At 60.1% G+C, this 8,610-nt stretch overlaps 2 protein-coding genes across 9 annotated transcripts; both read left to right on the top strand.

The window, feature by feature from the left end:
- Nucleotides 1-631: 631 nt before the first annotated feature.
- GHDC (GH3 domain containing) lies at nt 632-6,733 on the top strand. 8 transcript variants are annotated; one of them, XM_032615119.1, is made up of 10 exons: nt 640-752; nt 927-1,454; nt 1,755-1,876; nt 2,036-2,537; nt 2,938-3,130; nt 3,250-3,321; nt 3,398-3,531; nt 3,856-3,941; nt 4,198-4,376; nt 6,712-6,733. In XM_032615119.1, the coding sequence occupies exons 2-10, from the start codon at nt 1,037-1,039 to the stop codon at nt 6,719-6,721; spliced, it is 1,716 nt and encodes a 571-aa protein (XP_032471010.1). In that variant the 5' UTR covers nt 640-752; nt 927-1,036; the 3' UTR covers nt 6,722-6,733. The 8 variants fall into 8 exon arrangements, with proteins under 8 accessions (XP_032471011.1, XP_032471010.1, XP_032471009.1 ...); XM_032615118.1 differs by lacking the exon at nt 6,712-6,733 and adding an exon at nt 6,468-6,510; XM_032615123.1 differs by lacking the exon at nt 6,712-6,733 and having other exon boundaries at nt 927-1,013; nt 1,168-1,454; nt 4,198-4,984.
- HCRT (hypocretin neuropeptide precursor) lies at nt 6,717-8,173 on the top strand. The gene is made up of 2 exons (XM_032615130.1): nt 6,717-6,852; nt 7,687-8,173. The coding sequence occupies exons 1-2, from the start codon at nt 6,832-6,834 to the stop codon at nt 8,059-8,061; spliced, it is 396 nt and encodes a 131-aa protein (XP_032471021.1). The 5' UTR covers nt 6,717-6,831; the 3' UTR covers nt 8,062-8,173.
- The last annotated feature ends 437 nt before the right edge of the window (nt 8,174-8,610 follow it).

Raw genomic sequence — 8,610 nt, 5'->3', positions numbered from 1 at the left:
AGGTGGAGAGAGGGCTTAACCACGGACAGCAGAAGACCCTCATTCTGAGCACAGCTTCTCAAGCTTTTCAGTAGGATGGGGGAGCCGAGCTCCATCGGGCACCTCATTCCCAGTTGCAAAACTACCTCCTGGCATAAGGATGGGAGAAGTTTGTGTTTCCTTGCGATAAAGCCGATAAGCTAACACAGGTGGTGACCTCAATTACCAGGTAGTTATCTTGAGAACAGGTGTTAATGGGTTGTGTCTGCCTGGCTCTGGCTTTAAAAGGGGGTGAGACTCTTTTCTATCTGCAGTCCCAGCAGATTGCCTGCGGTGTTCCACACTCTGCTTTGACGTTTATTCAATAACAAAAGTATTTCCTTCCTCTACTACCTTTGTGGAGACCAATTCTGGATTGGAAAACATTTTTGCTTTTTAACAGTTCTCAAGTTTGCACCTGCTCCAGGGTGGGATGCACCCCACTCCCGGCTCAAGCTGATACGAGTCTGAGGACCACGATACTCTGGCCCTAACTTCCCTCCACCTGCCAGCTTGGGCCAGCTCCCAGCACAGCGGCCCTTAGGCAACCTGCCCCTTTAAGAGCCCCCCCCCCTTCCCAGCTCCTCCCTCAGGCCCGGTGGCCGGATTTCCTGGTTCAGGCCCAGCCCTTTAAAGCTGTGGCTCCATCCTTCTCGCCGGTTGTGTACTGAGGCTGTAGGGGGGTGCTGAGGGGGCCCTGGGTGCCAGGCAGAGGCACAAGTGGGCTGTGACAGGTGCATGTGGGCTTCGGGGGCGCACAGGATGCTGGGACAGGGTGGATCCTGGACAAAGCAGAGCCTCTCGGTAGTGGGCCAGATGTGCCATCCGTTAAGTACCTGCTGTGTGCCAGGCACCGTGCCATGCCTTTCCTGCACTTTCTGAGGGGTATTATTATTCCCATTTTACAGATCGGGGAAGGGAACGGAGCTCAGAGCAGCTGGCTGAGTTACAGGGCCAGACAGCTAACGAGGGGCAGAGCCAGGATCCAAACTCAGGTCAGTGTGACCCCAAAGCCCTGATGTTCTCTCCCCCGCATCATCTGCCTGACAGGTTTCGCTTGGTGTTCCTGTGCGTGGGAGAGTGGGGGGGAGGAAATGGCTTTTCCCCCCTCCCCCTAGGGCCAGTACCTGGGGGCCTTCCTCCTGCCAGGAGCTGCTTGGAGATGCTGCTGCCGCTGCTGCCGTGCCTCGCGCTGTGCCTCCTGCTGCTGCCGCTGGCCGTGCTCTGGCGGCGGCGGCCGTCCCAGGATGCCAGGCTGTCCTGGCTGGTCCATCTCCAGCACCGTGTGGCATGGGGGGCCCTGTGCTGGGCAGCCGCCTGGCAGCGGAAGAGCCTAGTGCGGAGCACGCTGCACGCGGGCCAGAGCCAGCAGCGGGCCCTGAGGCGGTGTCTGCAGGGAGCCCAGAGTCCCCGCTGTCCCCTCAGGGGGAGCACAGGTGTGTTTCCCAGGGTCTGGGGAGGTGGCCCAAAGAGAAAGAAACCCCATAGGACAGTCAGATTCCAGAACCTGAAGACCTCCCTTCCCCCTTCTACTGCCAACACAGAGGGACCTGACCCAGAGACCCTACCCAGGCCCGAGATTGTTCAAGATGAATTTTCCCATCCTGGGCCCTGACAGCCCCTCTTCCCCCAGGCCTGTTCTGGGTTCCTTCTTCAGGGGCCTCACCAGTCTTACCTGAAACTCTTGGGAAACTCTGTGGCTTCATGAGGATTTTACGATGTCTTTGGGGCTACAGATATAGGCGTCTTCCGGAATCATCTCCCTCTGACCAAGGCCAGCCAGCTCCAGGAGGAAGAAAGTGGAGTGCAGCTCTTGCCTCCTGCCTCAAACCAGTACCGTGGGGAGGTCTCTCTGCAGGTAAACTGGGAAGGCTGGAGCCCAACCCCGCCAGAGACCCCCTAACTGCAGCCAAACCCTCCCATCAGAATGGGAAACAAACAAACAAACAAAATACCTGGGGCCTCAGGGTCTGGCTCAGGCCCAGGGCCAACGACACTGCCTCTTGTCTCCCTCCAGGCCACCTTGCTGGGTCTGGCAGCCCTAAAGAAGACCTGCCCGGAAGTGCTGGCCCCAGAAGGCACGGCCCGTGTGACCCCTTCCTCCCCTTGGCCCTACCCCCTCCCTTGGCCTTGGCATGCCCTGGGCCAGTTGGGCCCTGCTGGAGCCAAGGACCCTAGGGCCCTGCTGCTGGAGGCACTGAGGTCCCCGGGCCTGCGGGCTCTGGAAGCTGGGACGGCGGTCGAGCTCCTAGACGTCTTCTTGGGCCTGGAGGCCGATGGCGAAGAGCTGGCTGAGGCCTTAGCTGCTGGGAACCCAGGAGCATCTCTCCCCAGACGGGCAGCTGAGCTGCGGGAGGCCCTGGAGCAGGGACCCCGAGGACTGGCCCTTCGGCTCTGGCCAAAGCTTCAGGTGGTGGTGACTCTGGATGCAGGAGGCCAGGCGGAGGCTGTGGCTGCCCTGGGGGCCTTGTGGTGCCAAGGGCTAGCCTTCTTCTCACCTGCTTATGCTGCCTCTGGAGGTCAGCAAGACTCAAGGGTAGTGAGGTGAGGGCAGGGGGCAGAGGTCACACAGCTAGCTGCCAAGCAGCAAGCCCTATATAATCATCTCATCTAATCCTGCCCAACCAGCAGCTCCATTTTACAGATGAAAAAACTGAGGCTCATAGAGGTTAAGAGACACACATATTTACACCGCACCAGCATTTAACCACAGGTCCATCACCTCCAGAACCACCGCCCCTTCCCAATTAAGACCTTAGAGGCAGAGGGCTGAGCCTGGGGGAGCCAGGAAGGGTGGAGTGGGAGGGCAGCGGTGGGATCGATGCTCAGAGGATTGGGGACTGGGATCCAGGGTGAGGGGCTATTGCCCAGCAGAAAGCAACGTTACCACCAGATGCAGAAGCTGCTTGCTCCCCACAGGGGCGGTGGGCCTGAGTCTGTGGCCAGAGCAGCCCCATGGCCTGTATCTTCTGCCCCCTGGAGGCCCCTTTATTGAGCTGCTCCCACTCAAGGAAGGAACGCGGGAAGAGGCTGCCCCCACCGTCCTACTGGCCGAAGCCCAGAAGGGCAAGGAGTACGAACTGGTGCTGACTGACCACACCAGCCTCACCAGGTGACCACCTGGCTGTCCACCCCCAGGCCACCTCAGGCCCTCTGGAACCCTGCTGAAAGCCAGGGGCATGGGCTAATGGGCCTTTGGGCCTGACCTCAGCCCCACTTCTACTCTATCAGGTGCCGCCTGGGTGACGTGGTCCAGGTGGTTGGTGCCTACAATCAGTGTCCGGTCGTCAGGTTCATCTGCAGGTAAGTGACCCCCTGGGTGGCTGAGAGATCATCCTTTTGCCCTGGGTTCCTCTTCCTCCTGCTTCCTCCTCCCCAGGCTGGGCCAGACCCTGAGTGTTCGAGGCGAAGACACTGGTGAGGACGTGTTCTCCGAGGCCTTGGGCCGGGCGGTGGGGCAGTGGCCAGGGGCCAGGCTGTTGGACCATGGCTGTGTGGAGAGCAGCATTCTGGGTAAGCTTCTCCACTGGCTCCTGCCTCCCGTCCTTGGCTTGACTGTCCCCCAACCCATACCCATCCTGCTGGGAGATCTCTAGGAAAGAGAAAAGAGCCTGCTTTGCTGCTCCTAACAAAAGTCCTTCCCCATATCTAACTCCCATCCCTCCTGCTGCCTCTATCCATGTTCTCTCCATTCACCCCACTCCCTGCCAAGAAACTCCTTTTCTCCCCGCTGTGAACCTGGGAGTGGGGAAGAACAGGTGGGGGCAGTAGGCTTCGGCTTTCGATGCTGCCCTGTTCACAAAAGCACGTGTCCACGATGCGGGGGTTTGTCTACAGATTCCTCCGAGGGTTCTGCTCCCCACTATGAGGTGTTTGTGGCACTGAAGGGGCTAAGGAACTTGTCGGAGGAAAATCGAGACAAGGTACACGAGAGACAGGGACAGGGTATGACTGCATGTCCCTTTCACTCTGCACGCCCCCAGGTGCTGTGGGCACAGGGGAGAGATGAGGAGGAGGGGTGTGGGCAGGAGAACCTCCCTGGGGCTCTGGAAAGGGAGGGATGAGTCCCACGGACACACGTATACGCACGAAACTGCTACCCACGCGTTCCCTGGACACGGCCGTGCGTGCCTCACCGCACGCCCCACACCAGCCTCACGGAGGCCGTTCTGTTTCCAGCTTGACCACTGCCTTCAGGAAGCCTCCGCTCGCTACAAGTCCCTGCGGTTCCGGGGCAGCGTGGGCCCTGCCCGAGTCCACCTGGTGGGGTGGGGGGCCTTCAGAGAACTGCGGGCAGCCCTCGCTGCCTGCCCCTCAGCCCCCTTCCCTCCTGAGATGCCCCGGGTCCTCAAGCACAGGTACCTGGCCCAGTACCTGCAGAGGAGGGTGGTGTCCTGAGCTGAGGCCTGCCCACTGCCCTGTTCACCCTCACGGGCTGCCTCGCTCTTTCCTCTGGGGCCCCTCTGGACGGGGAGCCCTTGGCCAGGGTCTTCGAGTGTCAGCTGACGGTTGCCCATCAGAGCTGCTGGGCCTTAGGGAGGCCCGACCTAGTCTGTCAGTTCTGAGGAGTTGACTTCAGGGATAGAGCAGACACCAGCAGTGCCCCATCTGGAGGCCCCCGGCCCACCCTGGAAGACCCTGGGGTTCCAGTCCACGCTGACAGTGCCTGTGTCTCTCAGCCCATGCACCAGGCAGGCTGGAAGTGTTGGGAGTTAATGCTCTCAGGAGTGACCCTCAGTCAGCAAAGGAACAGGAGCTGGTGATCACAGACCTCAGCTTCATCGTCCCTCAGTGGGACAGCTCTGAAGCGTATTCTGGATTGTCTCCCTCGGAGGGTCACCACCAGTTGCCCACAGCGGTAACCCTCTCATTAACAAAGTTCTTGGTTTTCCTTCTTTCCCTCCCGTCCCTACTCCGTTATGTGCTTTCTTGGATCACCGCCCCAATAAACCTCTTGCACCCAGAATCTTGGCTTGGGGTCCGCTTTTGGGGAAACCAGTGGTCCCATTCGCTCTGGTGCTGCTGCAGCCTGGGCTCCCCTCCCAGCTTCAACTCTGGACACCAGGGCTTTCCCCACACTCCCCCTCTGGGCTGGGGCAGGCCCTGAGTGTGTGGGCCCGCAGAGCCCTCGGGGACCCCTGCCACAGCCTAAGTCAACCCAGAAGACACAGAGCCCCTCATCCTACCTCTCCCCATTCCAAGCTTCACCTAAATGCGGAGGGGCTGCTCCCCAACTCCCCTTGCCCTGGCTTAGCACGAGTCCCCTTCCTGGCCCAACACCCGCCAATCACTTCCATGGGCAGGCCCTGTACTGTAAATCATAAAGAATCAGAGCAGGAAGCAGCTCCAGAGACCATCTGGCTTAACCGTCCATCTTACCAGTGGGGAAACTGAGGCTTCGTGGGGTCATGAGGTTTGCCCAAAGCCCCGCAGCTCCGCCTGAGTACCTCGGCACCTGATCCCAATCAGTTGCCAAGCCTCAGGTTCTGCCTCTGAATTACCACTTCTAGATTCCAGGCCCCACATCCAGGCCCCTGCCCCCTCCCACCCGGCCCCCACACCAGCCCACCACTCCTTCCTGCTAAAATCCTCCCGCAGTGCATCAGCTTAGCCAATAAGACCCTTTGACCCACCCTGGCCTCACTTACCTGTCCAGTCACCTCTCTCTTGTAAGAGAAGTGATCTGTGGACCACACCTTACTTCCCGCGAGAAATAAGCGCTGTCGTGTCTAGGTCTTTGTCCCTTCTTCAGAATGCCTTCTCCCCTGACCTTACTTGATGAAACCCACTTTTCATGCAAGGCTTTTTCAGAGGCCTTTCTCCACTGAGCTAGCCTTTTGCCGGGTCGCCTCCCCACCTGGACTTTGGAGCTCCTTGAAAACTGGGCTGTATCCTATGTACACTGTCACTCCAGTGCCCAGAGCAGGGCCTGGCACGGAACTGGTGCTCAGTAGACAATGCCCCGGATAAGACATCAGCCTAGAGATGGCATGTGTCCTTCACCCCATGGTGGCTCTCTCCCTGCTGATGGTGGGATGGGACTCCATCCCTCCTGTCCAGGCAGCCCAGCCAGGTAGGAAGGAAGCTGGGGATGTTGAAGGATCTCACCAGGTTTTGCTGCTTTCCTCCCACTGCCCAGGGTTGGCTTTCAAGTTTCTCCATCTTGGAGGTTGGTGAAAGGGACAGAGGGAAGAAGAGAGACAGAGGGGAGGGAGAGCCAGCTAAGAAAGCTTCTCCGTGGAGGAAGAAGGCCCTGGAGCCTGAAGGCCCCAGGAGCAGTGACAGGAGGACGGGGGCAGAGGCCTGTTGCCTGGCTGCCCTCTCCCCCCAACACACATCCTGTGGAGAGGGAGTCTCACGACTGCCTCCTTTCCTGCCCCTAATTAGCAGCTCCCCTGACACACTGTCCCACACCAGCATCCCAGGCAAGGCCTCTTTTGTGCTCCCAGATTCCTAGGTGCAAGTTGGCCTCATTAGTGCCCGGAGACCGCCCCATCTCCAGGGAGCAGGCAGACGGACGGGGGCGGGGAGGTGACCAGGAGCACAACGATCCACCTCCAGTCTCTGAGTGCCTTGGCGGCCATTCCTTGGGCCCAGCCTGGAGACGGCCCTCCTGCAGGAGGCTAATCTTAGATTTGCCATTGTCTGGCCCCAGAGTGGACGCAAGCGCCCATCTCTCCCCCGCCACCCCAGAGCACTATAAACCCCAGGACCCTGGGAGCGGGTTGCAGTTGACAGCCCCAAAGCTCCTGGCTATTTGGACCACTGCAGACGACACCTTTCCCGGCTACGCCACTCTGAGCTCCAGACACCATGAATCCTCCTTCTACAAAGGTAAAGACCCGGGGACGGAGGGGTGACTCATTAGGTCAGGGGCAATGAGAGGGCCTGCTCAGGGAGCTGGAAGAAAGGTTGAAGGTGTCTAGCTCTTGGCCTTTTCCCACGTGGGTTCTGAGGCAGCGGACGGGGTGGACCCTTGGCCAAGTATCTGCCTTGGCTAACATTGCATTGTGCCGTGTTCTCCTAAGAGTTCATGTTTATTGAGCCTTCACGACGTATTAGGTGCTGTTTGCACCTGTCATCTCATTTCATCCTCCCAGAAGCCCTGCACAGTAGGAATTATTTAATACCCAGTTTACAGGTGAGGACGTTGTGCTCCCTGAGAGGGCAGGAAACTGGCCCAAAGCGACTGAGCTGTTTCCCCTGCAAGGGAGCAGCCGACAAGACAACAGCTTGGATCCTGCCAGTCCTTGATTTGCACGTGTTTGCCCACTGTGAGGGGGGAGGAGCGGATAAATAGGGCCTCTGTTTCCCTGAGCTAAGTTTCCACAAACGTCTGGGGCAGATTCAGACATGTCTGTTTTCAGGTGGAGTGGTCAGCGCTCTAATGGGTACCCAGAGGAGAGAGGGATTCATTCTGTCCAGGGGGTCTCAAAGGGCTTCCTGGAGGAGATGCTCTGCTAGGTCTTCAAGGACGAGTAGGTAAAGGAGCCAGACACGAGCCCTTCTCCAACAGAGCCCTTCAGACAGCTCTGCGCAGAGACAGGCAAGCTAAGCGACAGCGAGGGAGGAGCACAGGCCAGGAGGGGGCGTGAAGCAAGCTGTGCAGGGCCCGGGCGTAGGGGTTGGATGCGGGCGACCCTCAGCGCCCGGTCTCCGCCTCCCCAGGTCTCCTGGGCCACCGTGACGCTGCTGCTCCTGCTGCTGCTGCTGCCGCCTGCACTGCTGTCGCCCGGGGCGGCCGCGCAGCCTCTGCCCGACTGCTGCCGTCAGAAGACGTGCTCCTGCCGCCTCTACGAGCTACTGCACGGCGCGGGCAATCACGCGGCCGGCATCCTCACGCTGGGCAAGCGGCGGCCCGGGCCCCCGGGCCTTCAGGGCCGGTTGCAGCGCCTCCTGCAGGCCAGTGGCAACCACGCGGCCGGCATCCTGACCATGGGCCGCCGCGCAGGCGCAGAGGCAGCGCCGCGCCCCTGCCCCGGGCGCCGGTGTCCCGCTGAGGCCACCTCGTCTGTCGCGCCCGGGGGACGGTCCGGGGTCTGAGCCCTTGCTCACGTCCTGTCCTGGCCCTACCCTGGCCCTGCCCTCTCCCCTCTGTCAGCCCGCCCGGTGTCAGCCCGCAGAAAAAGGGCAATAAAGACGAGTCTCCCTCTGTTAGTGTGGCTGCTCTCTGTCCCGGTGTGGTCGCGTCCCGCCCTCCAGGGGGCGTGAGAGTCTTTCTAACTATAAAGAGCCAGAAAACCTGGAGGCTCGGGGAAACCTCAGCTTGGGCGTCTTTGAAGCCGAAACACTCTCGGGCGGGGAGCTCCCAGAGCAAGGAACTGTGCAAGGCCCTGGGGTGCGGAGAGAACCGCATATGTGCGTGCTTGGAGGGGAGGATGGGGATAGACACGTCCCTCGGTGCTCTACCAGTCATTCTGTATCGCAGGGCCTTTCCGGAGAGACGCAGAGGAGAGAAAAAGCAAGCAGGGGAGGGGAATCCGGCTGGGAAGGAGGGAGCTGCGCCTGCCGAAAAGGCAGGGAATCTGAGGCTCAACATAAATCTTCCAGAGAGCTGCAGCGTGGGGTAGAGAGTCTGGGGGAGCAGTGAGG

Source organism: Phocoena sinus, chromosome 20, assembly GCF_008692025.1.
Source record: "Phocoena sinus isolate mPhoSin1 chromosome 20, mPhoSin1.pri, whole genome shotgun sequence".
In the NCBI taxonomy this organism is placed as follows: Eukaryota; Metazoa; Chordata; class Mammalia; order Artiodactyla; family Phocoenidae; genus Phocoena; species Phocoena sinus.
Note: the sequence above shows the minus strand (reverse complement) of the source record. Positions and strands in the feature narration are given on the sequence as shown.

Excerpts from the sequence above, each read along its gene's own strand:
- GHDC (XM_032615120.1), top strand. The coding sequence starts at position 1,037 with ATGTTCTCTCCCCCGCATCATCTGCCTGACAGGTTTCGCTTGGTGTTC. Across the intron at positions 3,131-3,249 it reads GACCACACCAGCCTCACCAG|GTGCCGCCTGGGTGACGTGG; the intron begins GTGACCACCTGG and ends CTACTCTATCAG. Across the intron at positions 3,322-3,397 it reads GTCGTCAGGTTCATCTGCAG|GCTGGGCCAGACCCTGAGTG; the intron begins GTAAGTGACCCC and ends CCTCCTCCCCAG.
- HCRT (XM_032615130.1), top strand. The coding sequence starts at position 6,832 with ATGAATCCTCCTTCTACAAAG. Across the intron at positions 6,853-7,686 it reads TGAATCCTCCTTCTACAAAG|GTCTCCTGGGCCACCGTGAC; the intron begins GTAAAGACCCGG and ends CCGCCTCCCCAG.